At 41.6% G+C, this 20,528-nt stretch overlaps 1 protein-coding gene across 1 annotated transcript; it reads left to right on the plus strand.

Moving 5' to 3' along the window:
- Positions 1-8,806: 8,806 nt before the first annotated feature.
- Positions 8,807-15,767, plus strand: KLF10 (KLF transcription factor 10). The gene is made up of 4 exons (XM_074267772.1): positions 8,807-8,937; positions 12,429-12,659; positions 12,777-13,701; positions 14,127-15,767. The coding sequence occupies exons 1-4, from the start codon at positions 8,902-8,904 to the stop codon at positions 14,384-14,386; spliced, it is 1,452 nt and encodes a 483-aa protein (XP_074123873.1). The 5' UTR covers positions 8,807-8,901; the 3' UTR covers positions 14,387-15,767.
- The last annotated feature ends 4,761 nt before the right edge of the window (positions 15,768-20,528 follow it).

Below are 20,528 nucleotides of genomic sequence, written 5' to 3' on the forward strand. Positions count from 1 at the left end.
TTGTAAATAGCTGTAGGGAACCTTTTAGAGCTGGACTGATATAAAGGCCAGTCCTCCAACCTATCCTTTGACAAAGCTTGCAAAACCTCAAGACTGATGAAAGCAAGTTTCACCTCAGTACTTTCTCCTGGTTTGAATTGAAAAGCACACTGACTCTTGCATATTCTTTGGCTTCTTCTTGTCTGTATAACTTTTCCCAGGATTTTTATTGTTTTGGTAGTTTAAATGAGTTTACCCCCTATTCTGATGAACTTTTGTGAAGACAAGGTTGGTAGGAGGGAGCTTAACAGGAAGTTAATATTGCCCCTTTTGTGAGTGGATTAGGGAGGGTGCCTTTTAATATGGAACCCACTAGGAGCTTAGACTTTAAAATTTTGCTGTGTGATAAGTATAATTCTATCCACTTAAGAGTCAGTCTTAGGTGGAAAGGAGTTGGGATATCCTCTGCTCCCTTCAGTGTCATAATATTGCTATTTTTCTTGGAGAGTGGGCCAGATCCCAGAACAGACATCTATTCATGTCAAGATATTCATGCATATATCTTAAAGTAACCTTGGTTCCAGAGAAACACTTTGAGGTTCGGTATTAATAGTGTAGAATGTTGTTGCACATGCTGTCAGACATGTTTTTTTTGTGCAGCAGTTTTTCTTACAAGCAAGGATTCAATGGGAGGAGTTATTAAGAAATTGAGTTATTGAGAAATTACTATAAAAAAGGTAAGCAGGGGATAGAATTCTGGGCCTGGAATTAGGAAGATTCATCTCCAAGAGTTCAAATCTGACCTTACTAGCTGGTGACCCTGGACCATAAATTATCCCTGTTTGTCTCAGTTTCCTCATCTGTAAAATGAGCTGGAGAAGGAAGTAGCAAAGCACTCCTGTATCTTTGCCAAGAAAAGTCCAAATGTTAAAGAGTTGGACGCAATTGAATAATGACTCAACAATTATAAAATAGACATCAATAAAACATTAAAAAATAAACCCACTAGATTCAGGAAAAAACAAAACTAAATACAATAAATCCAATTGAAAATATTCTATTATCAAATCATACTAGATTCAGGAAAAAATAAAACACAAATCCCAACGAAAATATTACAGAATTGCAGTGTCCCTTTTTAGGAGGGACTTCAGTGGCCATTTAGACTAATCCATACTACCAAAAGAATCCCATCTAGTTTGCTTAGGAAGTTATTATAGCAGTTGCTTTTGAAAATCTCTAATGAAGATATCTTATATCTTGACTTTCCCCATTGCAGTTTCAGTGTATCTTGGATCTGCATAAGAAATTTAATGGGAATTTTTTTTTTTTTGAGTTTTATGGAAGCTATAGACACACAAAGGCCAACATATGACACAGAAAAAATTTTATAAACTCAGAAACGCCTAAACTATATGTATAGTGTTATATAATATCAACCCAAATTTTACAAATAAAGTACTTTAAACATGCCATAAAAGAAAACATTAGAATTCTTTACTAGTACAAAGAGAGGGTCAAAACATTTTTTGCAGATTTTCCAGAGTGGGAATAGGGAGGGAGTCTCGTGCCTCTATCTCCTGGGATGTAGAAGGGATAAATGCTTCCTAAATTCAAAAGCTTTTACCTTTTAATCCAGAGATTTATTTGAAGCTTATTTAGACCTGGCTGGTCACAAGGCCCAGTGTTTCCTCACTCCCATTGTCAATATTGTTGAAGTTCAGGGATGATACCCCCAAAGTATGTTGGAGTTATGGACTGTTGTTGAGAGTTGTCTCAAAAAGAATTTGTAGACAGAACTCTGAATCAAGGGCAAAGATTTTATTAAGCTGCTAAGAGTGAGCTAAATTCCAAGAGAAGTTATCAAGGAAAGGGGTTTTAACATTTAACAAGGAGAAAGACAAGTTCCCTAATGGAACTTAAAATTAACCTGGAAGAGACCCTTAAAGCTTGGCAAGCGGGAGAACTATTAGGAATCTAAATTATTAGGATGCTTAGCTAGTGGACTAACGCCAAGGAGTTAGCTATATAACAAGGAGAAAGTCGGATTCTGCCATTAGCTGGTGGGTTCAATTCCCAAAGAAGTTTAGCAAGGATGAGCATATCTTTTATAGGGGAATGGAGGGGAGGGTTGACATGACTTTTTGACTGGATAGAGTAAAGATGAGGTTTTGGAGACCTCCACCTGGGCTAGATCCAAAATCTACATGCACAAAAGACCGATTTAAGAACAAAAGGCTGAGATAATCCTATCAATCAGTGCTCTTCCCGGTTGCCTCAGGGAATACGTTAATCCTATCCGAGCTTCCAGCTTTCTCTGCTACACCTATCAGGATACTCAGGACTCCATCCATTCACTTATGAATTTCCAGAAGCTAGCAGTTAGATGAGTTCTCTATTTTTTTGATTTTTAAACCCTAGAAGAAATCAGATCCCATCCAAGAGCATCTCATGTAGGGTTCATCCTATCAGGCTGGGTACTCCAACCCTGCTTCATTTTATACTTCTGCTATTTCCTTGAATCAGCTGGTTATTGCTTCTCTCCAAAGTCTGCATAGCAGTTTCCTTCTCTAGCCTTCCTATGTGAACCTTAATGAAATTGATGAGGGTGGGGGTCCCTTTAAGATTCCTTTCTAATTGCCCAACCCATGGCTGACCTTGATTCACAAATCCTGGTCAAAGGCACCCTTTGAATATCTGTGCCCAGCCCCCACCATCATCAGCTCAGCTTCCCCCAGCCCTCACCTGATCTGAGCTAATGGAAAAGCCCACCTAGAACTTTTGGGTATAAAAGAAATGAGCCAGAACGCCCTCATTGCAGGAGCCCTCCCCGCCAACACATGGTATCCTTCCAGCCATGTTAAGGGTTCCTGCCCGCCCAGCGGCCACCTTTGGCCCTGGCATCTTTCTAACTTAGCTTTACTTCCAAATTTCTACAACAAATATTTTATTTAATCTAGGTTTTCGGGCCTGTAAATTCATTTTACAGGGGACACTGCGCCTCATGGGATTATCTATGCGCCCAGAAATGGGGTTCCCCCTTTCCTTTCCCTCATTAAAATCACTACCTTCCAGTTACAGGAAAGGGTGTGTATCTACTCTTTTTGGCAATCATCCCAAACTAAGATAATCTTCCCTGGCCATTCCTCTCCATTGTTTTCCAATTCTAGTGGAAGTCCATTGAGGGCAGGAACTGACTTTAATTTTGCTTGTGTTTTCTAGTGCTTAGGAGTGTGCTCAGCACATAGTAAAAACTTAAATGTCCTATTTTCATTCACTGAACATCAAATGTTAGCTAATAAGAGTGGGTTCACTGTCTTATATTAGCTAGTGAGGCTAACTTGTTCAAAGTAAACTGAAATGCTTAAAAAAAAAGCAAACCAAACCAGAGGAATGAATGAATTTATAAGTCAGGCATCAATTAAAGATACTTTGGTGGATCTTATTAATGTAGGGATACTTTCCATTAGTGTCTTATGAAATCCTTGCTTTTCCCATAAATCACCCAAAGATTGGTATTTTCTTTCTACTCTACCTGACTTGTTTCAGTTCCCAGCTCAAATCTTACCTTCTGCTCCCCCCCCTCAAAAAAAAACAAAACAACTTTCCAGGTCCCACCTAGTGCTAATCTTTGCTCTGAGATTAGATCCAATTTATCCAGTGTTTATTTTGTTTATACATAGAATTGTTTTGCATGTTCTCCATCAGATTGGAGGCAAGGAACTGTTTTCTGAGTATTCCCAGCATCTAGAATAGTACTGAACGAGATGGAGTGAGATCTCTAATAGACAGTTGTGAAAATCCAGTAAGGCTTTATCTACCCCAGATTTGGACTAGGCCTGAAGGACATTCCTACTTCCCCTTCCTGCTATTCTTCCATGACATCACTTTCTTCGTATCTCCATCAAATATGGGCAGCTATGTATTTATTGGCCAAAGTTCAATCGCCTGGGTAGTTCCCTCATTTAGAATGTGAGACCCTCAGCCAATGAGGGTGAGGGTCAGTGGTGGGAGGGGTGTTTGCATTAAGAACTATTTAAACTGCTGATCTGTCTCCAGAAGTGCCTCCTCTACCTCCATTGGAGGGAAGCTTCTGGGGAGAATGGATAATAAGCCTTTGTTTTGCTCCTAGAGATATCTCCAGCTTTTTTTATTATATGGTGGTCACTCGCCATTCTGAGCCTCACAGTACCTGGCACCTAGAAAGGCCTTGTTGAACTGACAAGTACCTACCAGATGCCAAGTACTGATTTCAGGGAGTTTACATTCTATAAGCAGAAATATCATATTTAGGAAGAAGCAAATGCAATCTATGAAGTAAATACAAAATAATTTGCAAGGAGGAGTGATGAGTACTACCTGGGAGAATTAAGAAAGGGTCTTGTGTAGGAGGTAGCACTGGAATTGAACCTTGAATGGAGATGGGGATTAGATAATCTGCCTAAACTCTGTAGACCTTCCTCTGTTGTATTTTTTTTTAGCCCTTCTGTGGGTATCACCATCTGTTATCCCTCCCACAACCCTTGAGAGATATAACCATATAACTGGAGAGTCTTTCCTACTTCAAGTGAATATTTCTGGCATTTTAATTTACATTGAATACTAGTCCCTTTCTCAGATTGTGAGACATCTGTTGTAACTTGGTTGGGTGGTTAACTAAAGGGGTGAGGGGGAGAATTTTATTACCTATTTGACTTTTAAAGAGATTATACCTGAAAAGGACCTTAAAAAGCATCTAGTCCAATCTCTTCAGTTTTAGAGTTGATGAAATTGAGTGCCAGAGAAGTCCATTACTTATCCAAGGTTACATGGGCATTGTCAAAGCCAAAATTCAATCCAAAATTTTAAGACCCCCAAATCCAGCATTGGTGCCATTGTACCACATACTAAGCTTGTTATAGAGAAGTAGGGTTGCCAGTCAGTTGACCAGCATTTATTAAGTACCTACAATATGCCAGGTCTTCTGCTAAGTCCCTGTTTTCAAGTAGCTCCCAGTCTAATAAGTGAGATGGCATGTGAACAGTATGTATAAATAGGACCTATACAGGGTAAATTGGAGGTAATCTCAAAGGAAAGAATTTACAATTAAGGAGCACTGGGAATGCCTTGGAGAAGGTAGGATTTTGCCTGAGACTTGAAGCTACAAAAAATAGAAAACAGACTTAAGGGAGTGTTCCAGGTATGGAGGAGTACAACTCTCTCTCAAATTATCTTATCTTGAAAATAACCTAAAACTAAAAGATAAGGGATTATCTTTTATGAAATTGTGTTCAGGTCTTCTTGGACAACTTGATTCTAAACTATGATATGACTGAACTATAATATTTTAGGAATAAATACAGTATAGCCAAGTACACTTATAGGTCTTTCAGGTGGACTTTTGCCTTACCTCTCATGCAGTTTTTCTTAATTAATATTTTTCTTTTACATTATACAGAAATATTTGTATGTAAACACAATATGTCTCTGCCATGCTGAAGGAAAGAGGCTTCAGAAGCAGGAGCTCTAAGATCCTAGGAGGAGGAAAAACAGGAAGAGAGGAAAGGTAATTAAGGTCAGCTATCAGAGAGGAGGAAGCTAAGTCACTCAGTGGATAAGAGTTATTGGACTAGGAGTTAAGAAGACCCAAGTTCAAATCCAGTCTCAGTTACTAGTTGTGTGATGCTGGACAAGTCACTTATCTTCACTGGAGAAAGAAATGGCAAAACACACTGATATCTTTGCCAAGAAAACCCCAGATGGGATCATGAAGAGTCAGAGACTGAGTGAAGAACAAAAAGGGTCAGAAAACCAAATGGGTCTAAGTTTAGTGTTTAGATTAGAGATTAGTTCAGGTATAGGAATTGGTCCAGAGAAAGCATTGGGGTCATGGATCAGTTCTAAGGAAAAGCTGGCAGCATGGTTTATCTGCCTGTAGATCAGGCCTAGAGCCAGTAACTTTGAAGACTTATCAACATTAGGAAGAAAAGGTCCATCTTTTAAATATTGTTCACCAAATGCTAAGGGTTTTGTTTTGCTTTGTGTGTCAGATAAAGTAATTCTATCTCTGAAGCAATCATTAGTCCAGATTAATGGAAAAACATGAGGTAAAAGTTATCTCAGTCTATCCCAAACCACAGTGTTCTTCAAGGTCATTGTTAGAAGCAGCAACTTTTACCTCTTTTCTTTTTTTCTATGAACCTAGGGGAGGAAGCTCACTTCCAGCTTGTATATGTTACAATACTTTCAGATATTTCAAAATCTATACTGCTCCTGCTCATTCAACTCTCTACCAGTCCCTCTCATTCCCCACGCAGCATAGGGTCTTGTCCTAGTTTCCCCTGCTTAGATTGTATATCTATAGCATACTTTGGTGCAGAGGAGAAGGCATTGCATTCTCCTGGAATCTAATTGCATTTAGATCTTGCAGGACAACCTGATGTTAAATTGTGATGTGGCTTAACTATATGGAACAACCCCTGACAGGAAATAGTTTCTAGTGTAGACAGAATGCTTCCTCTGACTGCAGCAGGTGCTAAAACTCAGCTGAGCTGTTTTAGCACAGCCTGCTTATATCAACAGGAAGGGGCAGACTGAGCGGAAGGAAGCCTGGAATGAGGGACAACCCTGCAGACAGAAACAGGGGAAGGGGGAAGGGGGAAGGAAGGAAAAATTGCCTGGCACCATTTAACTGGAAACTTTCCAGCTGATTCGGGAGAGGCAAGGATAGAAGCCCATTCAGGTTTCTTCTGCACAGTTCCCCGAGCATTTTTTGGCACTGAATAAATGTATTATTATATGCTTAACTAGCATACTTGCTATATTCAAAACAATTTATAGATTTTAAAAATCTATATAAAAAATCTAATTTAAAAAATTTAGGTTAAATAGCTAAATATCCCAATTCCTCTTCTGTCATAAGCAGAAAAGAAGGCATAGCATTCTAATCAGACGAGTGAAAACTTGAGAAACTCAGTAATATAAGCCAGTTTTAGAGCTGGAATAAAGAATGTTTATTTTACATAATGAGTTAAAATTTTTAAAATATTCTATTGTAATTGTGAAATTGTCAAGCATAATTTCTTTAATGCAAAAAAAAAACAAACAAAAAAAAAAAAAACAATAAAAACCCAGAAAAAGGATGGTAGAACACTAAACATTTCTGTACATACAGCTTTTTTTAAAAGTACATATTAAATTTAATTTGGGAGTTGAAATACTCCATGCTAGTCTGTATTCCCTTCGGGTCTTCCATCAGAAATGGATTTCAAGTCTCAGAATCTGTTTCTGTAGTAGATGTGCGTCAATATAAGGTCAAAAGATAGCCAAAGTGAGGAAAAACTAGCACTACGTTTTAGGAACAAAAGAGGGACCACTAATTCTACTTAATCAACTAGCATTGATGAAGGTTCTCCAATAGATGGGCACTGTGCGAAGCTCGGGAAACCATCACTGGAACGCATATCAAAATACGTGGGTTTGAAACAAATGAGAGCTTTCACACACGCTGAGCTGCAGGAATCGGGCTGCCCGGAGGCGCTGTGAAATTTACCAGGGGTTATTTTTCGATCGACGTGATTAGCCATAACCAGCAACCAAACACTCCCTACTGCGCTCCAGGACCCAGGAACAAAAAAAGTGGCAATTCAAGTCCATAGCCGGGACACCTCGGGCGACCTTGGGAGTTTGAGTTAGTTTGGCTGGGTTGGGACTTAAGTTTACAACACAAGGATATGTATGTACTAGGTCTTAAAAGACTGTAGTGAGGAGGGTATAACTGAAAACTTGACTTAGTATCGAAGTGATACGCGGCATTCAAAAATGGCGAGATGTTTCCCGCCAGTCCTCTATATTTCGCGTTCTAAAAAGCCAAAATCTAATCCTTCTCCAGTAGCGTCGCGCATCTCACTCACGAATTCATTTCTTTAAAAACTCAGAGTTTTAAAGGGGACAACGTGCTCGCGACCCCTGTTTTGCTTGAAGAGGCAGCGGGATCTGCCGCGTACCCGGGCTCGGAAGAGGAGCCAGGTGTGTGCAGACCCTGCAGCAGTGACACTCCCAGTCTCCTTCCTTGCCCTCTTCCCCAACTAGGAGGAACAAAATTCAGCAAGTAGGAAATGCTTTTTAAATGAAACAAACGAGATCACTAAGATCTGGTTTCTGCCCAGATTCTCCACTAATGTAGAGCGAAGGCGCCTCTAAATGCAAATCACTTGGCTCCGGCCCCCTCAGCTGCAGCAACTACCGCCGCCCGCTCGCTGCCAGCCAAGCCAAGAGGCGGCCTCCCCGCACCCCTACCCCACCCCTCCCGACCTACCCGACAGAGGCGTGGCCGGGGGCGTCGGGGAGAAGGGAGAGGGGAGCGGGCAGGGGCGGGGCGGAGCACTGAGGCGGACGGCCCGGGGCGGACTGCCTGGGCTGGCCTGCCAAGCTGCGGGTGGGGGTGGAAGGGGCTAGGCCAGAACTGGGGAATTCCTTCTCCCCACCCACGTGGTCCCCGGTAGACCCGGCGCAGCCGGGTTAACCCCTCTCTAGTCCGAGCCTCATCCCAGAGGCGTTCCCCTGAGACACCTAGGAGGAGAAGACTAAGAAGGGAGTTGAGAAAGGCGGTGTGGGGGGTGACATCAAGTCAGGTGGGGCGACTGGAGGGAGTCCCCCCGGGTAGAGCCCGGGGAACACGCAGCCCGGGATTGTGTACACGCTCCACTGACACTGGCTTCACGCTGCCGGGCAGCCGCTGATCACGCGTGGTCCCCAGAGCCCATTGGTCGGCGCCTCACACACCTTTGCAGCTGATTGGGCCAGCACAGGCTCCGCCTCCGCCCCCTCCCGCGGCGCTAGGCAGGCTGAGAGGCTACCTGAATGGGGGGGTGGACAGACGGCGAGGAACGCTGTAGCGGCGGGAGCGGTAAGCGTGTCTCTGGAGCGGATTACTAGCCAGCCATGCTCAACTTCGGGTCTTCCCTGCAGCAGCCTTCGGTGAGTCACCTTACGATCCCTTACCCTGCTTTGCAGCTCCCACTTCACCAGAGGACCCAAAGGGCTACGACCCTCGAACGAGCCCTTACTTCTGGCACGTCTGAGCAGAAGGGTTATGAGTCCGAGGCTGGGGGCTCGCCTCTTGGCTGACGAAATTAAGAGCTTGTGGGGGACTGACCCGGGGAGGGGATTGTTGGAGAGACTAGAGGTCTGAAGGATACTAACTTACGAAGAGAGGTATTGGGACTCTGGGGCAGGTAGGTAGTTCGGATGAAGGATGAAGGGAAAAAAGGGAAGGGGCTGCAGGCCAGGACATCGGGGAAAGTGGGGGTAGAGAGGGAAACAGGAGGGGATCGCTTCCTGGGTCCCGTAACTGAGGGGTGAAATTTGGGGGGCCGCGGAGTAGATAACTGAAGGGGTGAGAGGGATAAAAGGCAAGGCTAAGGGTGAGGAAAACCGGGGCAGGAATGAGGAGAGCGGGAAGGATGGGGACAGAAAGGGTGAGGAGAAGAAGCTACCCAGTTAGGAAAGGGCGGGGGGTTGGGAAGGGGTTCCCAGTTACTCCGGAGGGTCCGGGACAGGTGCATTGACGGGAGGCGGTAGATGGGGGTGGGGGACTGAGTTAGTGTCTGGAAGGTGGTACGTAAGCCGGGAGGTGGGGGTCTTGCAGGTTTAGGGGAAGGTGTAAGGCTGTATGCCAGTTAAGTTTTTGGGGGGCGTCCTAAATGGAGCATATGAAGAGAGGGTTTAAGAATGAGGATGGGGAAATGAGGAAGGGGGGCGGACGATGAGCGGGAAGGGGCTGCTGCAGGACATTTGGAGCTGAGAACAAGGAGGGGGTAGGAGTTGCGGTAGCCACAAATGGGGCGACTCCAAGCGCGCTCAGATCGGCAGTGGGAGACGGCTGGAAGCTGCTGTCCCAAGACTGGAAGCGGGCTACTGCCCCGCGGGGTCCCAGAGGATCAGAAAGGGATTTGTAAATGGGACGAGATAAAACGGGGGATTGAGATGAGGAAGGGGGGGGGGGACGTGGGTGGTAGGGAGACGCGCCGCGTGGGGGCTGAGCTCCGCTCCGTCTGGGAGGAGGGACATCTCTGGGGGCCGCTCGTCTGGGAAATCATGTCAGAAGGAGTGGCGGGGGCTGCGCCTCCCGGAAATGGAGGGGAGGGGGAGCCTCGGAGTGTCTGGAGGGCTGCGAGGTGGTCTGAGGTCCCGAGGCGGAGGCGGAGGGGGCGGTGGCTGGGCTCTGCACTGCCTCTGCCCAGCCACGCCGGTCGGGGCGGGGGCGGAGAGGAGGGAGGGGCGGGCGGAGCAGAGCCCGGCCTCTATCTGGGAGCAGCCAGGCTGGGCGTGGGGGCCGCGGGGTCAGCGCTCGGGCCGGGGGGCGGGGCTGAGGCGCGCCGGGTCCCCCCGTCTGGGGGGGTGGGGATGATTTCCGCGTCGGCTGTTCTGGCCCCTCCCCAATTGCCGGGGATAGAGGGGGCTGCAAGGGAGACGGAGCTGAGCAGCTTCTCGTCCCCGGGTGACCCAGCCCGCGCCTGTTGGGCTGGGGAGTGAGGCCCAGCCCCTCTGTCGGTTCCTAAGGGAACCGCGGCTGGCTTGAGGCATGAAGAGGCGGGGGAGCCTCCTTCCCTTAGGCGCGGGGGGAGGGGGAAGGGGGAGGGTGCGGCTAGGTCCCCTCCCCCCTCTTCTGGAGCGGACTTCTGGGCGGTTGGCGGCTACTTTCAGTCCCCTCCTCCCTCTCCCGCCCTGACGCGGGGGCGGGTTGGGCCCCTGCGGTCTCAGGAAGTAGGTGAAAGGTGAACGCGCGGCAATTCCCAGTTCACGTTTCCTGCCAGTCCGGGAGCAGCCCGTGATCACGCTTTGTTCACATGCCTCTGGCTCCAACCTCCCCCCCTTACAAGTAGTTCCCGCCCCCTTCCTGGAGGCAGCCAATCCCCATCCACGCCGCCGGTCTTATCGGACCAATGGCAGAGAAGGGATGCGGGGACGTGCGACCGGTGAGGAATGTTCCGCCCTGAATCACCCTCAAGCCTCTGAGGTTAGGGCGGCCCCGTCTGGTTGAGCTAGCCGGAGAGGATCTCCCTCGTTGTCTGCCCTCCCCCTCTCATTCTCCTCCTCCGTCTGCCTCCCCCGCCCTGAGCCTCCCCTGCTTCCCTTTCCTGCCCTGCTCCCCACTCCCTTTCCTCCCCCTCCCTGTTCCTTTCCCTTCCCACTCCGTCAGTTTTGGAGTCCTGCCTCCAGAGCTTCTCTGCCTAATGCTCTCTCGTTCATCCTTTTTTGCCTTTCCCGGGGGTTGCTGAGAGTTGCAGATGTGTATTTCCCCTCCTGACGCAGGGAAAGAAAGATGGAATGACACCAATAGATTTCAACCAGCCTGTTTTTCAGTGTTTTAATAGCTTAAAACTAATAATTGGAAGATTTCAGTGACTTGTTCTTTTATAAGTCTTGTGACAAATATGGCATCCTCAATAGTACTGTTAGAAAATAAATCAAATTTAAGTCAGAAACTTACATAAACTACAAAAGATACAGCAATTGATATTTAAAACCAACCAAACCTGAAGAGCTATACTAGTAAATTAAGATTTGAAAGACAAGCTTTCAGTTTTTCAAAGGCTTGATCATATCTTGTAATGCTTAGTTTCTTGTGATTGATAAAGTAAAAGGTTACAGGTATGCAAAAATAAAATATGGACCAAGATGAGAGTTGAAACTTCCTGAACATTTAACCTCCAGAGTTTTTGGTTTTTTTAATTTAGTCTCCAAGATTATTTAGCTTGTTGTGTCCCGAGTCCCTTTTTCAACATAAATGCATATCAAAGTTCATAGGAATGCAAAAGAATTATGTTGTACTATAGTTTGAAACACCAGGACATCCCTACCCCTGATGTAGTCCACTCTCTTCATTTTAGATGAGTAAATCGAAGCTCCAGTGTCCGAAATATATTTATAAAGCAGAAATAACCTAGGTCCTCTAAAGCTTCAGTCCTCTTTCCATTATATATACCCCTTCTGCTTCTATAAGAAAAAGAATTTTTTTCCTATTAGGAATTCACACTAGAGAAGAAAGGTCACAGAATTTTTGCATTTTTTTTAACATAAAAGGGTAATATTACTATCATGCATGCACACTAAACTTTTGTCCAAGGCCATTTAGTAGTTAGTGAGTCATTTGGTTTCAGATCCATCTCTCTTGATTTACAAGTCCAGTTAACACAAATGCAAACTTTATCTCCTGAATATTATATTAAATATCTACATGGTGAGATTTTTTTATTGAACCTGGTTTCAGTCTCCTGAAGACAGCCATTTCATTTGTCTCATAGAGAAGGAAAGAATACACTTTTTTTTTTTTTTTTTTTTTTTTTTTAATATCAAGTGGTGTTCAAGTAACTTGATTGTTTGGTTATTTTCATAAATTAAACTAATTCTGTTTACCACTTAGTTGGGGAAAAGTAGTGATAATTTTTTATTTTGTCTTTTTGTAGGCAGAAATGATTTTTGAAAAACCAAAAGAAGGTAGATGTTCCTGGAACAATTCTACAGAGAAAAGTGATTTTGAGGCTGTAGAAGCTCTTATGTCCATGAGCTGCAGTTGGAAGCCTGATTTCAAGAAATACACTGAAATTAGACCAATTACACCGGCCTCTGATGTGTCCGAAGAAACCGAGGAGGGCTTGCTACCTGGCACAGCCGACTTCCATGCCATACCAGCATTTGTGAGTTACTCTTTTTAACGTTGTTGCCTGTGGCAGATTTTTTTACAGTGCTGTTAATAGAATTAACACTTTTTTTTTTTTTTTTTGGCTAATATATTTATATTTCTCTTTCTCTAGTGTTTGACTCCACCCTATAGTCCATCAGACTTTGAAGCCTCCCATGTACCCAATTCAGTGGTGTCAGCGCCATCTGCCGGACACTTTAAATCATTTGCTGACACTTCAAAGCCTCTCCGTGGGGGTGATTTTGAAGAGAACGATAAGGGCCAGTTACCAGCACCAAGACCTTTGAAAGCTCAGGCTACAAGTGTAATTCGTCACACGGCTGATGCCCAACTGTGTAATCACAGAACCTGTCCCATGAAAGCTGCCAGTATGCTAAAATACCAGGACAATGTCTTTAAAAGAAGATCTCACCTAAGTGTTGAGACGACAAGGAAAAATGTGCCGTGTGCAGCTGTGTCACCAAACAGATCCAAATGTGAGAGCACCACGGTGGCCCACGTGGAAGAAAAAGCAGGTGCTGCTCTTAGTGACATTTCTGTGCCTTCTTCAGAGACTGTCATCTGTAGCCCCCAGCTACTTCCTGTCTCCCCAAAACAAAAGTCAGTGTTGGTCTCCCCACGTGCTACATCAGCAAGTGGAGTTCCACCCGTGCCAGTCATTTGCCAGATGGTTCCGCAGATGGTCCCCCTCCCTACAAACAACCCCGTTGTAACAGCAGTTGTCCCTAACACTCCACCTAGTCAACAGCCAGCCCTTTGCCAGCCTGTTGTGTTTATGGGAACACAAGTCCCTAAAGGTGCTGTCATGTTTGTCGTGCCGCAATCTGTGGTCCAAAACCCCAAACCTTCAGTGATGAGCCCAAATGGCAACAGACTCTCTCCCATTGCTCCTGCTCCAGGGTTTGCCCCTTCTACGACGAAAGTTACCGCACAGATTGACTCATTGAGAATAAGAAGTCACATTTGCAGTCACCCAGGATGTGGAAAGACTTATTTTAAAAGTTCTCACTTAAAAGCCCACATGCGAACACATACAGGTATTGATTTGATTTACGTCTTGTTTGTTTAGAAAAAGATTTTTAGTTATAGTTCTGTTGACTGTCCACAGAAGCACATTTGTAGCCATGTTGTAATAGTATTGTAAGCATAGCAATAGCTTATAGAAGATTTGATCTTTGAACTATGTGCATGATTGAAAAAGCTGATTTGTCTTAGCCTGGGGATCACTTATGTATAAGAAACACCTTGCAGTTTTACATGGCACATGTGATGGGATATGATTAGGTAATCTGGAAGTTTTGCACCAGTATCATTAATAGCATTTCTTTTTCAGTATCTTTAAAAGCATTTGACCACATCATGTAGTTTTACTATGCCATAGATGATATGATAAAATGCATAGATGACATTGAGTCATTGTTCTAGTTTTTTTTAAATTATGATTTATCTGTTTTTGTTTTAGGAGAGAAGCCTTTTAGCTGTAGTTGGAAAGGTTGTGAAAGGAAGTTTGCCCGCTCAGATGAACTCTCACGACATCGAAGAACACACACAGGCGAAAAGAAGTTTGCCTGTCCTATGTGTGATAGGCGATTCATGAGGAGTGACCATTTGACCAAGCACGCACGTCGCCATCTGTCTGCTAAGAAGCTGCCCAACTGGCAGATGGAAGTGAGCAAGTTAAATGACATTGCTTCTCCCCCAGCACCTGCTACAACACAGTGAAAGTAAGAGCACCTGAAGACAACATCAGAACTAATGTTGGTCACAGCCACTATCAGCAGTGGTGTACAAGTGCTTCCACTCCGGCCCGGATGCTTTGGGGCTCTTGGGGCTTCTGGGGCAAGGGTCCACTCTGGGTTAGAGATGAGAAAATGCAGAAATGCAGGCAGAATGGGGGCCGGGCATTCACAGAAAGGCAGATTTCATTTGCACACAAGGAGGAAGAGAGTTTCCTTCTGAAGGTTTCTGATCAAGACAAAAAGGCAGCACAGGTTTTGAATTGGTGTGCCTAATGTGTTAGCACATTTGATCCCAACTTTGAGTGGGATCCTTTTAAAATACTTTGTCGTTTCAAGAGAGTATAGACAAAAAAGAAACATGGTACAGAAGTAGACATGTAATGTTGGTTTGCTTTAATTACTGCAAATATTGTCATCTTTTCCTAGCAGAGTAATTATCTTGTTTCCTCGTATCTCTATAGTTAGTGAATGCTGTTGTCATCTTTTAACTAGTACTGGCATTTTTCCACAATGGACAAAAGAAAGCCATTTGTGGCTGGAGAGGACTACATAAACTGGAGACCTTATAAATTTAATTCTATTAATGTATAGCTCCTTGTTTTTTACTTTTTGTCTATAGTCATGAAGTTAAAACAGACTTTTTAAGCATCTCATGATGTTCTGAACTTTTAGTTTGCCTGCAGTTTCCAGTGAAGAATTAAAAATTGTTATGCCATTGTGTTTTCCCTAAACTCTTGAGATACACTGCACTTTGTGAAAAAATTATCTGAAGACGAAAAAAATCTTGCAGTTTTAAGAAGGGACATCAAAAATAAGTTACTCTTTGAAAGATGGTTCTATTATAAGTAAAAAATTCTTATATAATAAGGATATAATGTGTGCTGTATTGAACTAGAAAGTTAGTGGGGAGGGGGGTTATTGTTTAAGTTAACAAAAGGACAACTGAAAAAATCTGTCCTGTTTTAGGAGTTTTTTGGGTAGAGGGGAGGTGGGAATAATTAGTACATAACTTTCATTAACAGTATTTCTATTATATCCTGTTGTATCGTGGATGTTATACACAGTAGAGCAAAGTGAGCTGTTTGACATATACAATGAAATTTTTCATTATATTGTTTCTTTAGCATTTTTATATGTATCAGGTTTAGTTTTTAAACATTCAGGTAAAGGCCAAAAAGCAATATTACCTCTTACAATTTTTTTTTAATATACAGTTTCAAAACTTGGCCCCATAGGAAACATTATAGAGAAATTTCATTGTAATGTCAAAAACATTCTTGTGACTACTTTAAGATTTGCACAATATTTCTTATGTTGTACTTTGTACTTTATATCTTGTTTACAATAAATAATTTTCTTTGCTATACAGACTATTGATTTGTTTGCTTAAAGCATTTTTCCATGGTCCTAATATCTCCAACATTATCAAATCCTTGTCAATTTGAATGAATGATACCACTGTATCATTAGTAAGCTTAAAGCCACTTTTGAGTTGAAAAGGTGTCTCTGCAAACATATGTTGAGATTGTGGATATAAGCACTTACTATTATACTCTACTGACCTTTCTGTCATTCACTTGAAATAAGGCTTTTTGTCAAAGTCCTATTGAATACTAGATGTAGAATTATGAAGTATACAACCTATACACAAAGCAGAATGCCAAATGTTTAATTCTCGCTGGTTTTACTTAAATGATGAGCAAATCACTAATACCACCACCCAGTTCATTCCATTTTTGGACAATTTCAAATCGTTTACTTCTGAATCCAATTTTTTTTTTTTTTTTAAATCTCTTTTATGGTTGCCTCTGGTTTTGTGATATAATTTTGTTGTTTTCAATTGGTCCCTTACTGCAGTAAAGCAAATCTTTTAATTGAATCTCCAGAGTGAAAAATACCCAAGTTTTTTTCTCTTAAAGCCTCATATTAAGCTTTACCCCACCTGTCAGGGCCTCAATTCAAGACTTTAATGAATTTGAATTCCCTTTTCCCTTTTTTTACATCTCAGATTGACCTCTCATTTCTTACAATTTCTGAAAAGACCTAGCCTGTTTTTTTGCTCCTGCAAATTTGGCCATGTCTACCCTGTGGTTTTTTTTTTTTTTTTTCTGAGGCAATTGGGGTTAAGTGACTTGCCCAGGGTCACACAGCTAGGAAGTGTTAAGTGTCTGAGATCAGCTTAATGCTCCTTCAGGTCTGGTGTTCTATCTGCTGTGCCACCTAGCTGCTCTTCCCATGTGTTTAAAACCATTATTTCATCCCTCAACTCTCATGCTGTTACCCATGTCCTTTCATACTGCCCTCCCTAGAAAAAGCTGCCTACCCTCTTAATTACCAAATCTGGTAGATGGCTTCTTAGTTCTCATCTTCCTTGATATTTTTGCCACATTTGAAATTTGATTAATCTCTCCTAAGAGAACTAAGAATACTGAGTCCTTTACGTTGTGTCCCTATCTTTGTTGTTTCAATCATGTCTGACTCTTCCTTGGAGTTTTCTTGGCAAAGATATTGGAAGATTTGCTCCTTCTCTATTTTACAAACAAAGACTGAGGCAAGCAGAGTTAAGTGACTTGTATCTGAGGCTTGCTTTCCACTACCTACTCTGCATTTCCAATAAGATATACCAGAGGCAACTCATCTTAGAATGTCCAAAATAATTTATTTCCCCCAAGCCTATCCCTTCCCAAAATTTCTGTTTAACTGTTGCGACAAACACTGTCCTTCCATTCTCCCTGGTATCTTGGAGCATCATTTCTCTTATTTCCCATCAGTTGCCAACTCTTGCTGATTCTATCTCTGCTTTGTCCTTTGTGTTCTCTCCATTCAGGCATCTACTACTGACTGCACTTCAGGTCCCTGTTGCCTCTCCTAGCCCAGGGCAGTAACTTCCTAATTGACTTCCCCTGTTTCCATCTCTTTCCTGTTCCAAGCCACAGTTCACACAATTTGTGAGAATATTGTTAAAGTGTAGGATTGACCCTGTGAATTTGCTGCTCAACAAGTTCCCATGGTTTCCTTTTTCCAGTGGATAAAACTTACACTCTTGTATTTGGTGTTAATACTTTTGAAAACAGCATTATTCTAATTTTCCAAAACTTGTACACATTTCTTTGATTTCTAGATAAGACAGATCAAGTTCTATCATAAAGATTTCCAAATTTGAACATTATAGAAGAATTGTTATGAGTTTATTGTTAGGAAAGCACTTTAGCTTTATATGACCTAAAGAGAAAATCCTGTTCAGTCTTCAAGACCTTCCTTCCTTCCTTCCTTCCTTCCTTCCTTCCTTCCTTCCTTCCTTCCTTCCTTCCTTCCTTCCTTCCTTCCTTCCTTCCTTCCTTCCTTCCTTCCTTCCTTCCTTCCTTCCTTCCTTCCTTCCTTCCTTCCTTCCTTCCTTCCTTCCTTCCTTCCTTCCTTCCTTCCTTCCTCCCTTCCTCCCTTCCTCCCTTCCTCCCTTCCTCCCTTCCTCCCTCCCTCCCTCCCTCCCTCCCTCCCTCCCTCCCTCCCTCCCTCCCTCCCTCCCTCCTTCTCTTTCTTTCTTATTAGGTGCTAAGTCAGTACTTAACAGTTCTCTAGCTCAGGGTTCACACTTTTAATTCACACCTTTAAAAGGAGTTTACACACCTTTAAAAAGGAGCAAGTTCATTGGTCAGTAAGGAATTCCCACAAGCCCATTCTCTGGGAGGATAAAAAGAGGAACATTGAGTCTAGGACTTTGCTAACTTTTTTTGGAGTTTAATCCACTTGAAATTGGCATCATAATTACAATAAACTGCCTCTTGACAAGGAAATAGGTTCAAGCCTGCAAATTCTGAGATACTTTGCAACACTGGTCTGTGGCCCCCAAATTTTTGGGGTCCCCTTTCCAATCTTAACACTAATTAAACTTTCAAAAACCATTGCAAATGATCTTTGAAAATTTTTGGAGCATGGGGGATATATTGGTCAACCAGCAAATAAATATTTATTTATTTGCCTACTCTATGCCAGAGGATGGGCAAATGTCATCTTAATTGATATATATATATATATATATATATATATAAAATCTTGGTTGATGAGGTTGACATTAGTTCTTATCAAAGACTCAGAATTCAATATAAAGGATAAGATCATAGATTTAAAGCTGGAAAGTAACATGTGTCAATGAGTTGGAACCCCTCATTTTACAGATGAGGAAATTGAGGCTGGGAAGAGTAACATAATTAGTAAATGTCTGAGGTAGGATTGTCTTTCTATCTAATTCTTCCCATCCACTAGAGTTTTTTAGCATTTGGAAAAAGAAGCTGTAATAACTAAACTGACTAGTAAGACTTCATCAAGAATTCAATTCTAATAATAAAAGTTTGTAAAAATGCCTGGATATGTAAGACACCATAGAACAGTTTATGGGATTAGAGAATTTGAGATTTAGAGGAAGAGACTTAAAAAAAATTTTTTTCTTTTAAAAAAATATTTTGTTGATGCCTTTGGGGTTTTACATCATAGTGTTTCCTAACACACCTTCCTCATCTCTCATTTATATCCTTCCCTGTAACACAGGAAAAAAAAAGAATCAATACAGCAACCATATCTGATAGTATATGAGACAGTTCACATCTGTAGAATTCCACCTCTTTACTGTGAGGAGGGAAATGTTTTTCATTTCCTTATTTTCCAGGGTCAAGACTAGTCATCTTACATTCAACACACACTATATAATTCATGGCTCCCATGTCTATAATCCCATGTCTATAATTCTCTTTTTCCTTGTCTCCAGCTCCTAGATTCCTTCAAGACCTAGCTTAAATTCTATCTTCTTTAGAAGTAGTTTCCTTGTCCTTCTTTTCCCCATTTCCACTAGTGCCTTCCCTCTGGAATTATATCCAATTTACTCTGTATATATCTTGTACCTTCATTATTATCTTCATCATTATCTACATTTCCCCATTGATATTGAAGATGACCCCATTGGTGCTCTTAAGGGCAGGATCCATTTTTGCCTTTTCTTTGAATCCCTACTATTTAACTCAGTGCTTCACACATAGTAAATAGGTACTTGTTGAGTAAGTGACACCTTATTTATTTATTTTTAACAGTTATTAAATTGGTAGATCCAGATCAGGAGAATAGTGAATATATAATACACCTAATTCTCAGTGACATTTTTGAATACTGTATTGTTCTTGAGAACACAATACAGGTAGATGAATTCCAAAATGGTTAAATGACTATACCTTAAAAGTAATCATTAATGCCTCAATATTGATCTGAGAGACATCTTTAGTAAAACGACACAAGTCCTTTACTGACCCAATTTTTATATGTATCCTATTTTCAGATAGCACCAAAATAGATGATAGCAACATGTTAGATAATGAAGCAAAATTCTAAAATGATTTTGACAGACTATAACAATGGAGTAATTGAATAAGATGACATTACCAGAAAAACACATTAAATCTGGTATTTGGATCAAAAACTCAGCTTTATAACTATAGGAGACATATGATCTGATAATCTTTATGAAAAAGACCTGAGGATTTTAGGAAAGCACAACAAATAGAATCAATAAAGTACCATGGAAATCAAAAGAATTAGGGCAATTTTAGGCTGCATTAAAACAGCACAAGAATATAGGGAGGTGCTAATTCAAATTTATGATGTATTTATTATCTAGAAAAAAGGATTAGCAAACTACAGTCCATGAGCCAAATAAGCCTGCTGCCTCATTTTGTATATTTTTTATTTTGCTATTAATTATTTGCTAATAATTATTTTTATGCCTTAAAAATAATTATGGAATTTTAGAATAATTTTAGAATCATTTACATTATAATAATTTAGTATTTTTAATGTGTCATTGGTATGATATTTGTCCATTAATGTTTAATATAATTAATGTAATTTAATTTTAATGATAAATTAGTATCATTTGACTTTTGATATAGTGTTTGTATATTAATATTTAATATAGCTTAATATTAATTTATATTTTATAATAATTTAGTATAGTGTTTTGATATAGTACTTATATACTAAGCATTTAACATTATTTAATATGATCATTTAATTTTACAATAATTTAAAATGTAAAAACCATTCTTAGCTCACAGTCCATACACATACATAGGTGACAGGTCAGA

Source organism: Sminthopsis crassicaudata, chromosome 1, assembly GCF_048593235.1.
Source record: "Sminthopsis crassicaudata isolate SCR6 chromosome 1, ASM4859323v1, whole genome shotgun sequence".
In the NCBI taxonomy this organism is placed as follows: domain Eukaryota; kingdom Metazoa; phylum Chordata; class Mammalia; order Dasyuromorphia; family Dasyuridae; genus Sminthopsis; species Sminthopsis crassicaudata.